Source organism: Neolamprologus multifasciatus, chromosome 13 (genome assembly GCF_963576455.1).
Source record: "Neolamprologus multifasciatus chromosome 13, fNeoMul1.2, whole genome shotgun sequence".
NCBI classification, from domain to species: domain Eukaryota; kingdom Metazoa; phylum Chordata; class Actinopteri; order Cichliformes; family Cichlidae; genus Neolamprologus; species Neolamprologus multifasciatus.
The window spans coordinates 7275261-7290786 of record NC_140451.1 but is presented as its reverse complement, the minus strand read 5'-3'; the positions used below and the strand labels follow the sequence as shown (position 1 = coordinate 7290786).

The following is a 15526-nucleotide window of genomic DNA, read 5'->3' as shown; positions in this document are numbered from 1 at the left end:
TCAACATTTCACTTCCCTGTCAGAGTGAGAAGGTGCAGAGATGGAGAGTTGCTGCCTCCTGCTGGCGTTAAAGCGCAAGTGTCGCTTAAGTGTCTAAACACTACATAGACCTGCATTCAAATTTAAAACTGTAAGTTAGATAATTAGAACTAATAATTAAAAAATTAATAATTAAAACTAATTAGATTAAAAAGTAGGCTTGTCATATTTAAATTTGTATTATCTTTAGTTTGGAGCAAGTGTACAAACTTTGAGCGTCGACAATAAATTGTTTACAGTGAATTTTTAATAAGTCTATCAATCACCCTGTGATGCGGGTGACAAGCTGTCAGAGGTCGATTTACAAAAAAAGATTAAACACCGGTAACTTCAGGGCGTACTATCAAAAGGCTGCTCCAGGTGAGGCTCGAACTCACAACCTCGGCATTGCTCTACAGTGTACTGTCATATAAGTACCGCGCGCTAACCGATTGCGCCACTGGAGCTCACTGCGTTAGGCCTGCAGTTGGGCTTATAACCCTGAAACAGATGTGGCGTTACGACACTGATGTTTGCTGATTTTACACCTTTGGTATAGTGCTTGAATATATCGAGAAAATAATGTTTGTTTAAACGCGATGACGAACATCGGTGCATTTACTGACTTATTTTGAGAAAAGCTGCTGAGACGTGTTTAACAGCGGTAATGACAGGAGCGTCATGATACAAGCACATTTTAACTTATGGCTAAATAACATGTCAGCTGAAGGTCTTACAGTGCCTAACAAACTAACGTGTCTAAAGCTGCTTTATATCGCGTAACTGTTGGGTCAATGATATGGCTGTATGAAGTGACCCGGAAGTACTTGCGTGGCACGAAGAAGAAGAAGAGCTGGTTGAATTTTGGCGCTGACTAGTGATGTGGATACCACTGATTTCCTTTCCGATCTGTTACCAAGTAAAATTCAGGGTGGTATCAACGACACTGGTCCGATACCGATACTTTGTACAAAAACTTAATGTGTTACTGTATTTCAAATTCTTCATAATGTTTTGTTGGTCGTTTCATAATGACTACAGGTCATCAGACTATTTGTTCTTATTGTTTAATTATGAAGAATTATCAAAACCTGAAGTTGTGTGTTAATTGACGCTATCTGAACACATATATCTTGTCATTTAACATGTATATACTTGCCTGGACATTTCACACTTTCCCACATTTGCAGCAGTGCTGTGGCACACTACAAATTTTGGTATCAATCCAATATCAAGTAAATATAGGGCCAGTATTGCCGATATCAGTACGACTAATTTTAAGTTAATTAGGCAGCTAATTGGGGGAGAGTAGTGTGCTATGACTTATAAGATATATTCTCAATTTCAGATCGATGCACCCACCTCTAAAGCTGACAAACTGGTCCGTCTTTTTAATCCAAACAGCTGATAATGCAGCAGCAACTGAAGCAAAGGGCATAAATGTTGGGTGAAAACGGAAACCTAAATTAACTATGATTATTATACTATAACTCATAATCTTTCACAAAGTTAAAACTTCAAAAGGAGCAGATTTTATCAAACAAGCACAGTTCAGTTCACCTGAGGGTTTAACTTAACCTGTCATTAAAGGTTCAAAAAATAACATGTCATGACATTAAATTGTAGATGCACTGTTAATTAGCATTAATGATATTAAATTAATTAAAATAACATTAATTAACTATTTGCATGATCACAGCTTGTCAGTTAAATTGATTATTTCATAAACAATCAGATCTTGTGGCTCTCTCTGAGTTAGCACCTTTCCTTTCATAAAGGATGGTCAAATCTATCCTCTGCTAAAGACGCTAATAACAGAAGTACTAAACAACCATAGTATTTTAAACCAGCCTCCAAGCTGCCATTTTTGCCAAGATTTTAGAAAATACTTTGGCCACTCAACTGATTTATTTCCTGAATTTTTTTCTGCTCCATTACATTGACACAGCTCTGGTCAAGCTGTAAAATGATTTGCTGCTCACTCTCAGCTGCTCTCCATTGTAATTGTGGGGCGATCGTGGCTCAAGAGTTGCTGGTTCGAGCCCCGGCCTGGACAGTCTCGGTTGTTGTGTCCTTAGGCAAGACACGTCACCCGTTGCCTACTTGTGGTGGTCAGAGGGCCCAGTGTCCGGCGAGGCGCCTCTGTCAGTGCTCCCCAGGGTGGCTGTGGCTACAATGTAGCTTGCCATCACCAGTGTGTGAATGGGTGGATGACTGAATGTATAAAGTGCTTTGGGGTCCTTAGGGACTAGTAAAGCGCTGTACAAATGCAGGCCATTTACCATTTCTCCTTGACCTCAGCTCAGTCTTTAATAGGGGTGGGTTTTTATAATCGATTTATCGATTAAAATCGATTCTGGCTTGGATAACGTAAAATCGATTCATTAAAATCCTGAATCGATTTTTTAATATAAATTTATTTTGCCCGAAATGCCAGAATCTCTGGTGAAATCTCACAAAATTTCAACAACCACCAAACAGCTAAGACAGTAAATGAGAGCAGGAACATGGATTCTGCACAAAGACTTAAACACACAGCCCAACCGCGGATCAGAATCAGTGAGATGTCGCCTTTCTCACAGTCGGGGCTGAAAGCCGACAGCGCACTGATTCTGATCTGTCGGCGGTCCGCGCTTTGTGTTCACGCCCTTTATGCGCTGATTCTAAAGCTGTTAGTTTTATCTCTCTCCAAACAATATTGACCGAACCAGCAGCAAAAGAAGATCCAAACTAGGCTTCACATAAACAACGTCATGAATTCACTCTGACTTTTATTGTTTTGCTTCGACCACGATGCACAGCTCTCTCTAGCGCGCTCTCTCTCCCTCTCTCTCCCCCTCTCTCTCTGTACTGTTTTCTGCATTATTCGCTTGCTTGTTACGCACAAGTCTACCGTTGTTTACAGCGCTGTCAAAGGAGCTTGCAAAGAAAAGCGTCTGGACTTCTTTAAGTTACTTGAAGACGTTTCACCTCTCATCCGAGAGGCTTCTTCAGTTCTAAGGTCAAATGGTGGAGAGTCCCAGATATAACCCTAGTGGGAGTGTCCCCCCACAGAGGGACAAAAGGACCCCCTGATGATCCTCTAATCGCCTGAGCCAAGGTGTGGAACTGGGTGTGGGTCCCACACCCAGGTCCCACAATGGTCTTTACAGCGCTGTCGGCCAACGTTTTTTTTTTTTTTCGTTTTATATACTTCCGAAAATAAAACCTAATTTCTGCCGTTTACGTTTGAATATACATAATTATCACGTTCGTACAATATAATATTTATATTGTACGAACGTGATAATTATGTATATTGTAATAAGGTGATATTATGTTGTTCAAACGTGAAAGGTATATTGTACAAACATGATAGTATATTGTACAAACATGATAGTATATTGTACAAACATGATAGTATATTGTACAAACAGGAAAAGTATCTTGTTAGAACAATAAACTTTTCACGTTATAACGTGATACACTTGTATTTTTCTTTTGCCTGGGTGGCAGCTCTATGCTTCTGTACTTCTTGGCTGCAGTGGTTATTATTATATTTACATGCTTCCAGCTCCCGTTTTTGCTCGATGACAGTTCGTACTTTTCCTTTTTCTCCCTCCCTCGCTCACAGACACATAACGTGTATGGCAGTCCATTCTCCCTGCAGCACGGACTACACTGCCTATGATGCTACATTCTTTAGAGCTATACCTGTAGCATTCTGCCTATTAGCTTAGCACAACAACAACAAAAAGGCCTCTCTCACCCAGGAAACACGCAGAGAGAGAGCTCACCCTGTAACCATGGCAACCGTAACGCTGCCACCTGGAACAACTGAATGTAGCTGTCAAACAAAACCCAAACAGGCCTGACCCGCCACAATATGAAACAGGGAAGTACCGCCGTGTAATCCATTTATTTCAACAAAGTAACTGTATTCTAAATACCACCTTTTTAAACGGTAACTGTAACGGAATACAGTTACTCATGTTTTGTATTTTAAATACGTAACGGCGGTACATGTATTCCGTTACTCCCCAACACTGCTCATGCAGAATGCAGAAGCAATGATAGAAGAGGAACGAAACAGTTTCAATATTTTGACTCTGTCTTCCTCTTTTTTACAATGAAAACCATGTTTGCCACAACATGGTAATTTTGATAAATGAGAAATATGTTGTCTAACAATGGCAGACACACATACACACACGATTACATCAAATTTAAATGTCACCTCTAATATCACCTGTGGAAATCAGAGAGAGCATTTCTCATTAAGGGTTTGCAGTATTCAGGCAAACAATCAGGTAAATGTCCATCCCAGATGTTTTAACAAATTTGTCTCGTATGTGTCTTTTTGAACTGTTTTGAACTGTTCACTTCAACAAAATAGGCTAGCATTATTTATGGGACAACTGAAAACTATTTTGTAGAGCCCGAGTGTAGAAAAGTTGCAGCATAGAGGAGCCCAATCAGATAAATTTTAAGCAGGGACATAGTCTGCCGATGACAGAGGAAGAGCTGTAAGGATGCATGGTAGTGCAGCAAGGAGAGAACATGAGAACAGAAGAAAATTGCTCTTGTTAGGGATAGCATTAGGTTTGTGGTTGATGAAACTCTCTGCTCAAAGGGAGCAGAGTGACCGGTAGTACAGTGATTGCCAGCACTGCTTTGCTTTGTGAGAAACTGATGCTGAAGTTGAGCAAAGTATACTATATTGCCCAAAGCATCAGCCATCCAAATCATTGAATTCACGTGTTCCAATCACTTCCTGCCACAGGTGTATAAAATCAAGCACCTAGGCATGCAGACTGCTTCTACAAACATTTGTGAAAGATAGATCGCTTCCAGGAACACTGTGATAGGATGCCACCTATGCAACAAGTCCAACTGTGAAATTTCCTCACTACTACATATTCCACAGTCAGCTGTTAGTGATATTATAACAAAGTGGAAGCAATTAGGAACAACAGCAACTAAGCCATGGAAGCAGTAGGCAAAGTAAAACCACACAGCACAGGGATTTTAATAAGGCACGTATGAAGTCTGTATTCCCCAAGATTCCACCAACATGATAAGTATCCTACCGGGGGAGGCAGGACACTGGACCGTGTGTACATTAAAATCAAGCAGGCCTAGAGGCCTACATCCCTCCCCCACCTAAAACAACCTGACCACCTCTCTCTGCTCCTCATCCCTGCCTACACCCCCCCCCCCCCTCAAAAAACAAACCTCTCCAAGCACCTGGGTCATTAGAACATGGCCAGATGATGCTCTTCTCCAGCTACAGGACTGTATTAATCTGAGAGACTGCTCCATTTTTGAACGGCAGGACCTGGAGACATTCACTCAGTCTGTCTTTTTCTACATTAGGTGCTCTGAAGGGAATGTGGCAGTGACCAAAACCATCCAGGTTTTTCCTAACTGAAAACCTTGGATGACAAGTGAAGTATAGGTTCTGATCAAAACTGAGGAACAGTTCTCTGTACAGCACTGCCGGGGCTAACCTGAGGAGGGGGATCAAAAGTTCCTTTTCCATTAGAACCAACTCGAATCAACTTACCACGGTTTTCAGGGTTTTCCATTAGGTCATATTACCTGGTACAGGTACTAAAATGGTACATGCTCAGCCAGGGTTCAAAAGTGATTTGAGCAGATGCTAAAATGTGATGCCATCAGACTGCATGCCAACTGACCGGTCAGTAGCATCATTTGATGAGTCATGAGAACGTCTGATTCATAAAAATCAAAACCGCCATTTTTTAAACGAGTCAATGAGAGAAATGGCTACAAAAACAACACCGTGATCCCTGAGTCTGACAAAAAGCCACAGACGATCAGCAGCTATATCTTTGCCTCGACATCCAACTTTGTTGTAGCGTTCGTGTGGCATACTAGTTACATCATGCTCAGCCTCGTTGCTATGACAACAACCACGGACATTAGGTGGTAATGGAAAACCAGTTGAGCTGAATCAAGTCGTGGCTAGCTGACCCGAGTAGGTACTAATGGAAAAGGAACTAAACAGACCAGGGAAACCTACAGGAGGAGGATAGAGGGCATCCTCGTTGATAGCAACCCCCGCCAGGTGCCATCACCATCACCCTAAGCCATCTGAAGAACAGGAAGAGCTACGTGAGGGTGCTCTTCATGGCCTACAGCTCAGTGTTCAACACCATAATCCTAGACATGCACACTACAGCTGGGTATTGTCACTGATTTATTCAACCGATTCACTTCCGATTCACAAGGTTCTGATTCAATCTCCGATTCAATTCAAGTTTGAATCAGTCAGTCTTATAACTACCGTCTCACATCTTGGAGACTGCAAGAAGAGAAGCTGGTCTGCATATTGTGGAGTCATGCAGCTCCTTTGTGCAGTAACAATGTCACTAGCAGTTGAAAAAACTTGTTCAGAATGAACTCTGGTCCAAGGTAAGGAAAGATACTGCTTTTCTTGGACAGCCAAAAGAGGATATTCCCCTGCATGGTCCCTCCACCAGATCAAAGGATCCTTAGAAAGTGGAACAGGTTGAACTTCCCTGTATCGATTCACTTCTTCCTTTGCCCTTTCAGTTAGTGTTTTCTGTGACGCTGTTTTTTTTTGGTGAGTGGACTGGCCCAAGGAGAAACATGAATGCAGAGTCCTTTGATATCTTAGGTGGAGGGGCATAATCCATTTCAACATGACCAAGGGAGATGTCAGGGACAGTTTCCTCAACTTTGTCACCACCAGACTCTTGCTGTAGAAAAATGAAAACTTAATTGATAAAGAGAAATTAATTTGCAAAATGAAAAAAATAAAAATAACTCACCAGACAATTTAACATATTCATATTGGCAATGGAAGGAAATGACTATTTGTATTCAAAATTGAGTAGTGCAAAGAAACAATAAATTTTTTTAACTAACATTTTTAAAATATTTACATTTTTGCACTATATTAATAATTTCTCATGTCATACATGCATCCCTACAGTTACACACATGCATGGCATATACACACATTTCATAAACATACTTTGACTTCAAGTTGTTTGACTTCAGTGAGAGACACTGATCCTCTTGTCCAGCAGTTGTGCATGCAGAGGTGATGGATAGAGTTGGGGATTTTTCTTCAGACAAAACCAGTGTGGCTGCTTTCTGTGGTTTCAAAGCTTTCACTATATCTTCTCCATCAGCCTCTGTAAGAGTACAGAGATTACTGTCACTTCTCCTCACTTCAGGTGAGAGTAGAGCTGCAGAGATTGCTGGTTGTTGCTGTAGGAAGCGTTCCAGCATCTCCAACGTCCTGTTCCATCTGGTCACCCCATCAGTCACCAGCTTATGGGCAGGTAGCTTCAGTATCTTTTGCTTCTCTGTAAGCTTGCGACTTCCAATAGTGCTGCTATGAAAAAAGGATGCTATGCGTCTCACTCGGCCAAGCAGCTGAGCAACAGCTGGAACTTTCAGACCTACTTCTTAAGCCAAATTGAGTGTGTGGGCAAAACAACCAATGTGCAACCAGCCCGTTATTTCCACAGCTCTCACCATATTTGTAGCGTTGTCAGTTATGATGACTGAGTTTTTGTTTGCAAGCTCACAATCTTCTATTGCCTTGGACATTATTTGAGATAAATTAACTGCTGTGTGGCTTGCTTCAGTTGTTCTTGTCTGTAAGCCATGGGACACGGTCAGGTAATTATCTGTTGCTCTGGATGTCCAGCTGTCACAGTTATAGCGACTTTCTCTGCTGACTTGAGTGAGGCTGTAACATCGTTTTTCACATCTGCATACATGTTTGGGATTACCACTCCACTAAATTTTTTGCATGTTGGTAAAAATGTAGTGATGATTTGGACAGACGTATGTCTTTACATATGAAAGTTTGATAAACTGGGTTATTTTTTTGAGCACGTGGAAAAGTGGATGCAAACTTCACTGCAAATGCCTTTTTGAGTGAGTTTTGCTTCATGTTGGGTATTTTTGCTAGAATATCTGGATGATGCCTTGCTAAATGATTTCTGAGATTTGTGGTATTTCCACAATGTTTTACCATATGGCTTTGCTTTTGTCCAGCTCTTCACTGTATTCACAGTTCTTGAATCCAAAGTGCTGCCAGACATCTGCCTTTAGGCTTTGACAGCGCCCTCAGTGGAGGAGCCACTTTCCAGAAGAGTTGAAGCTGTTATAGCTTCAAATTCATGGGCCAACAACATGTTAACCCCTGTGTTAAGTTATTCATTGACAGGAAAACATGACTGACAAAACGGAGACCGACAAAATGCTGCAAGAAACATGTCACGGCAATTGAGTAAAAACAGGCCTGTACAGGCCTGACTTCACTTGTATGTCTAATTACTGAGGTTGTGTAAAATCAGCTAATTTGCAAAAATTAGTCATGTTTACATATTTGTCAGTCCCCTCAAACCATTTTAGCTTTGTTTTGTTTGTTTTTTTTAACTTTGTTTTAATTTACACTTATATACTGCTGCCACGTTTATGGTTGTTGTGGCATTGGCACTTTTCTTTTATTTTCAATCATAATATCATTAAAAGAAAAATACATGGCTTAAAAAAATCAAAGCAAATACATACATATTTCAAACAAAATTGTCTGCCCCCATCTAAACACACTTTTGTATTACTCTCTCTTTTCTCCCGAAATAAAGTAAAAATAGGTTTCCATGACTTTTTGAAGTGTTTGTGATGCCTGGGGGAGTATGTTATTTTTTCCAACCACATTTAACCACATATGGTATGTTGGAGGAATGCTTTTGAGACATCTATATGTAATGCCTTTAACTGTTACTGAAACAGATAGCAGGTATTTACTAGCTGACCCCTCAGGTCCTGCAGGAATTAACCAGAGTGATGCAACCTTGGACAAGATTTGGTCAAATATCTAAATATCTTCTTGAGCGCATCAAAAACATTCCAATATATAGAGGGCAGGGTATGAGCAAGTGAGTGTGTGCCACAATTTCTCCAACATCTACTTGGGTTATGTTGGTATTTTTTTTTTTTTTTAAATCGTATTGTCTGTGTAGAGTCTCACCCATCCATTTGATGGTGGCATTAAGCACTTGAAATAAAGGCCAGTGATTGTTTTTGATCCATTCAAGAGGCTTCTTCAGTTGTTAAAACTGATATAGAGCCCAGGTATTTTACCCCTACTGGAGTGCTACTGGGAGTCAACCTGTAGTCGGGACGCCTCCAGAATTTTTCCATAGAGGTGGTCATATAGGGGCCACTAAAAGTATTGGGATGGCACACCAAAACCAGAATTTCCAGTTTTATTAAACTGTTGTCAAATACAGGTTACTCTAAAAATATGGCAAAAAAGGGAGAGGGAAAAGAATTGACTGGAAGTCCCATCGCTTTAATGATTCCCAGTAGAAGCAGCATGAGATTATGAGATTCACTCTCCCAGCCCCCCCCCCCCCCCCCCAACCTGCGTTTAAGTCCACCTGCATGTAGTGATGTGGGTCCTTAAGCATCAGGTTCCAAGGTGTTAGTAAGCCAGATGAGTCATACTAAGCAACACAGATTTAATTAATGAACATCATTTGTTATCCAGGGCTCCATTTATTATGTTAAGTAAACATCTCTGATCAGCAGGATGGCCTTTGAGGAGTTAAATAATTAATAACAAATTATGTGGTACGGCAAATCACAGCAAGCTAAATAACTGAACTTCATGAGTTATGTATTCTTTCCTCGTTTGTCTGAGCAAACTTTGCTTTGTTCTTATCACATATCTGAGAAGAGAGATTCCAGCTTCTTCCCACTGTTGAAAACTTTATTCATGTAGGTACATGTGTGTTTGGGGTTTGGGCCCATTCAGGATTTGCTGGAAAAGATTCTTCTCCCTGTCATTCTTCTGCTGAGAAAAGTGTGTGTGGTTGATGGATGGAGGTCTGGGAAAAACAGAAAAAATGAACGTTCATGTTTTATTGATTTTATTATATCCACATTGCAGGATGAACACAGGTACTTCAATGGCGACTGGAGTACCTGTGAAAGAAACAGTGCAAACATACAGCAGAACAACCTGACCTGCAAGAGGCCGTTAATCACCTGAAATCTTTAACTCGTGTCAAAAGTATTAAAATCATCGCCACACAAAATTACAAGTTCCTTCGACAGTGTGTAAAGCAGGATTGTAGGGATGTTTAACTCAGGCAATGTGTGTCTTATTTCCTAATTTCTTTATTTGAAAGACAAGATTTTCAGCTACTCTCTAAACAAAGCAGGCACTTTCATCTGGTTCTGTCAGAATATGTGTTCCAACATATACATTTGTGCAACAACACAGAAGCGGTGAAAAAATGTAGACTACCAGTACAAAATGCAATTTGGAAACAACAAAAATATGCAATAGTGCACTACAGTAGCAAGATGGTGCTTTGACCAGTATCCCACCTCTACACACTTCTGCATCGTCCCATATTCTTTTATCATCTTCTTGCTACATCATTCTACACGCTTACTGCTCTTATGGTTTCGTGACGTGATAAACTGTTTACCAAAACATTAGAACAGTTTCTTCACCTCTATGTTGGTGAAGAAACTGTTGACTCAAGCTTGAGAAATGTGCTCTACAACAGCAATAATTGTGGCATTTATGGGCTTGGCAGGTTTTGACAGTTAGATAGGCTCTTCCACATGTGAGGACTTACAAAATGAAAAATGGAGTCACAAAGGGGTATACAACCAAACTTTGTTCAAATTGTAGACAACTTATTCTTGCAACATTCTCCTTAATGTCAAACAGCATTTACAAACTCCACCAAAGACTGAAAAGCGTTTCACACGCTGTTTTGACAGCTTGACAAAACAGCTTGTTTAGTCGAATGTGTGCTGTACGAATCTGAAAACACACATGGAGAAGTTAGTGGCAGTTAGTGGCTCTTGGCAAGAAACACTCTCCCCACATCAGTCACTGATCTTTAACATAGTAAGAAGGTGATTTAAGCTAGCTTTTTCTCTACTTAAATTTTCTCCACTGATGTTTTATCTAACAAGCGTTAGCTAGTTTATAAACTTGTCTATTTCAGCTAAGCAGAAGGTAGTTTGGGGGATGCCGCTATATAAAGTTTGCCTAACAGTGTTTTTTTAGTCAGTAACAATAAATGAAACCAGCATTAAACAGTTCATGGACTCCTCACTCGTCACTCACAGAAGTCTTCAGAGTCTTTAGCATCTTGCACACATGCTGCTTCCAGTCTTCCATTGAAGCAGACATTCATTGTATTTCAAAATCTTTGCCTTTCAGCTGTGGGGACTCTCGTGCTAACCGGTCTGAAGATCTTCTTGAAGCAGATGGAGGTCTTGAGGGCATCACGAAACATGGAGCTGGAGAAAGCGTAGACGATGGGGTCCAAAGCGCTGTTGAGATAGGTTAACACGATGCATATCATGAAAACCTGGGTTACCTTAGTGTAGGACTCGCAGTCATGGGGGTGGTTTCGCTTGATGTAGGCCGCCGCTAGGCCTGTGATGACGCTTGGCATGAAGCACAAGGTAAACACCAGAATGATCACCATGACCGCTCTGATGGCCTTCCGTCCCTTCAGCTTCCTGCCTAGTCGCCGTTGGCGAAGCTGGCAGACTATCTTTGCTGAGCAGAAGAGCAGCAAGAACCAGGGCAGGAGGAACTCTGCAACAAAGGCAATGTAATGCAGCTTAATCGGCACAGGGTCTTCTTCATAGGAGTTGAAGCTACGGCACTTGCCACTCGCCTGGTGGAAAAGGTTAGCGGTCAGCAGCGGAATCCCGCGGACCACCACAGCAACCCAGATCAAGCCCGCGAGCCAGCCCGCCTGTACTGAAGTCATTTGGCTGATGCAGTGATGTGGGTGGACCACCTTAAAGTAGCGATCAAGTGCCACCGCTGTCATGAATCCAATACTAGCAGAGCGATTGACAGTCAGCATGAAAAGGCTGATTCTGCACCAGATCCATCCAAACACCCACTTCCCTCGCAGATGGGTGTCGATGCGGAAAGGCACGTTGATGAGGACCAAGAAGTCAGCGAGAACCAGATTGAAGAGGAAGAGGGTGTGAGGTTTCCATGACTTCATGCAACAGCAGAAAATCCACAAAGATACTATTGTTCCCGGCAGGCCCAGTATCTCAATTATCAAGCCTATTTCCATGAACATATTTTCTTTATTATTTTTCATGTGCCCGCTGCAGTGCAGTGAAGAATTATTTACTGCCTTCATTTCAGCTACGTGCCTTCTGAGCTCTTTGGTTTATCCGTAGTTCCTTATTTTCAGCAGGTCATGTGTTCTTTCATAAAAGAGAGAAGTGCAAAGAAAATAATTTTTTCTTTTTATTGAACATTTTGTGAAATACTAGCACACACACCTGAAACTTTACACATCCTTCTGTTCTACCTTATTCGTCTCTTTCCCTTTAGATGAAAGCATCTATCAGTAAGATATATATCTGAAGCTAAACTTGAATACAGTAACTAGTTTATTGTTAGAAGCTTTCGTCTAACTTTTTGGAAGAAAATAAAGAAGCTCATTTAATGATTTCCATTTATGCATACCATGTAGTTATTTGTTTTTTAAACTTCAGTGCGAATCTCCCACGCAGTCTAACAAAGCAGTTTGCAAACTGTGTAAGTTATAAAAATGATTTCATAAAAGATACATTTTCCTTTCTATGTAGCGTAGGATTAACCATTAAAAAACACCAGGATTCATGTTAGACTAACAACTTTTGTTTTTAAAAGTTGCCATGGCAGCATTTATGTGCACATAATCATAATTTATTCCCTGCGTTCTAAAGAGATATAAAGTAGAAAGTTTCATACTCACCAGCAGTCAACACTGACTTTCCGCATGAGAAGACGGCGATGTGTCTTCAGCTTGTGCAGTGAAAGTGATATGATGTGATAAGAGCCTTGGCAGTTTATAACTGCTGTCTTTGTCTGAGGGCTTGTTAGAACTTGTGGGTTATGAGTGCTCCAGAGAAGCGGCTCTGCAGCTGAACCACTTCTGCTATTATAGACGGTGACGTGTAATAAGCACCTTTATGACATTTTTCTTGACATTTTATGACACACAATATGTCAGGAAATTGTGTAATTTGTGTATTTTGAGAGAATCGTAAATTATTTGACATTATGAGGAGATGATACCTTTCTTTTTGTTTGCTTAGTGGGGGGAATGTGGGAAAGACTATCCAGGGCCTAACAGTAAGAGGGGCCACAGCAAGCTTGGAATGCAAAACATTTGTTTTCATTTTTCATTTTTTTTTCTACACAGTTAGTATGTGACTTAAATTGCTATAAATTGCCTCCCTACAAATGGCAGAAAATGTGTTTAGTCCACTCTACACCTGTCTCTCCTTTAAAGTACAGCTAATTTACTCTATCAAGGTGACTGTTGAAATGCACCCTATGCTATGTCATCTCAAGGAAACAGTTTCAGACTATAAAACTAACAAGAAGACGAAAGAAAGGAGATTTCTTTCAAAACAAGAGTGACCATGTTGACTAGTGTAACTGTGAGCAGTTATTAAAGATAGGGAGCCAATGTAGATGTGCCACTACCAAAATAACCCAGCACAACACCACGATGAAACGACTTTCATTTTATAAACAGCCAGCGAAGCAGCAGCAGATCCCTCTCCAAACAGTGTGACATAAAGTGAGCTCATATAGTGGCAACTTAACGTTATTCCAAGCAGTCGTTTGTACACTTAGATTTTCAGCAGTAAGCTTAGCAAGACTTCCACAAAGTAGCTTTAAATGTTATTTTAATAGTTCTCAGCCGCTGTGCCATGAGATAAGCAGAGGATTTTGAGGAAGCCAGTGCATTTCAGGGCGATGAAATGGCATTTTAAAATACCTCAATGACACTGCTTTTTAATATATTAAAAAAAAGACAGGTAGCGTCCAGAGGGCATCCCTGTCAGATGCCTGAACCATCTCAACTGGCTCCTTTTGATGTGGAGGACCAGCGGCTCTACTCTGAGCCCCTCCCGGACGGCCAAACTCCTCACACTATCATTAAGGGAGGGGTCAGCCACCCTTCTAAGAAAGCTCATTTCTGTCGCTTGTATCCTCTATCTCGTTCTTTCAGTCACTACCCACAGCTCGTGACCATAGGTGAGGGTAAGGATGTAGATCGACCGGTAAACTGAGAGGTTCGCTTATACACTCAGGTCTCTCTTCACCACGACGGCCCGGTAGAGCATCTGCATCACTGCAGCACCAGTCTGTCTATCAGTTGCTCACTGCCCTCTCCCCTCACTCGTGCACAAGACCCCAAGATGCTTAAATTCCTCTTGGGGCAGGAATTGACCCGGAGTGGACACTCCACCCTTTCCGGCTGAGGATTTGGAGGTGCTGATTCTCTTTCCCAACGCTTCACACTGGCCTGTGAACTGCTCCAGTCGGAGCTGGAGGCCGAGTCCAACAGAACCACATCATCTGCAAAAAGCAGATGTGAGATTCTGAGACCACCTAAGTGGACCCCTCCCACCACTTGGCTGCGCCTAGAAATTCTGTCCATAAAAACTATGAACAGAATCCGTGACAAAGGGCAGCCCTGGAAGAGTCAATGACTCACCAGCAGTGTTGGGCAAGTTACTTTGAAAAAGTAATTAGTTATAGTTACTAGTTACTTCTTCAAAAAAGTAACTGAGTTAGTAACTGTCATGGTCCTGGGTCGTTTGACCCAGCATTTTGTGTTTCATTTTGTTATCATCTTATGTTTTGTGTTAATTCTTATTTTGTATTAGTTCTTAGGGTTTGGTTTTTGTGTTTAGTGCAGTCCTGTGCTCTGTTCGTGTCCCTGAGTTAGTGTTGTAGAACAGTTTGTGAATTTCCTGTTTTACTTTGAAGGTCTGTGTCTCGTCATGTCTAATTAGGTTCAGCTGTGTTCCCCTCTGGTGTGTCATTCCCTCATTACCTTGTGTGTATTTATAGTGTGTGCCTGCCTGTGTTCCTTGTCGGTTCGTCTGTGTTATTCAGCATTTCTCCGCGTCTCTGCCCTGCTTTCTCCGTGTCATCTCTGTGTATCATCCCGTGTCCTTATGCTTTCAGGTTTGTTTATTCGTTTTTTCCCAGTCTAGGCTTTAGTAGCTCCCTGTTCCTTATTTCCTGTTTTGTACTTCGCCCTCACTGTAAATAAACACCCACTGGCACCCCAGCCAGTACCTGCATTTTGGGTCCTTTTCTCGTAACAGCACACCACTGCCGCCCCAGCCTTGACAGTAACTGAGTTACAAGTAACTAATTACTAGGAAAAGTAACTATTGTGTTACTTTAAAAAAAAAAATTATCCCTCTGGGCTCCAGGGTATAGTTGGCTGTTTCTGACTACTTTTGATTTTACTTCTACATTTCACCTTTAAAAATATTTACCTTCCCTCGTTTGGTATAATTCTTTTCAGCAAAACCTCACATGTCTGAATTACAGTTATTTTTATCATTTTGACATACTGTATTAACACAATTGATCCAAAATCAGACACAAAAATCTTTAAATCCAAGTAGAAAAAAGTTGTAATTTTTACTATAATAA

The 15526-nt window shown here is 41.1% G+C and overlaps 1 protein-coding gene and 1 non-coding gene across 2 annotated transcripts; both read right to left on the bottom strand.

Moving 5' to 3' along the window:
- Positions 1–391: 391 nt before the first annotated feature.
- On the bottom strand, positions 392–485 carry trnai-uau (transfer RNA isoleucine (anticodon UAU)). The gene is made up of 2 exons: positions 448–485; positions 392–427 (listed from the first exon to the last, which is right to left on the bottom strand). It is a non-coding gene; the product is annotated as a tRNA-Ile (tRNA).
- A 5840-nt stretch (positions 486–6325) lies between these two features.
- hcar1-3 (hydroxycarboxylic acid receptor 1-3) lies at positions 6326–15526 on the bottom strand. The gene is made up of 2 exons (XM_085182544.1): positions 12813–15526; positions 6326–12276 (listed from the first exon to the last, which is right to left on the bottom strand). Exon 2 carries the CDS (start codon positions 12207–12209, stop codon positions 11238–11240), a length of 972 nt encoding a protein of 323 aa, XP_085038670.1. The 5' UTR covers positions 12210–12276; positions 12813–15526; the 3' UTR covers positions 6326–11237.

Coding starts and splice junctions, on each gene's coding strand:
- hcar1-3 (XM_085182544.1), bottom strand. CDS start 12,209: ATGAAGGCAGTAAATAATTCTTCACTGCACTGCAGCGGGCACATGAAA.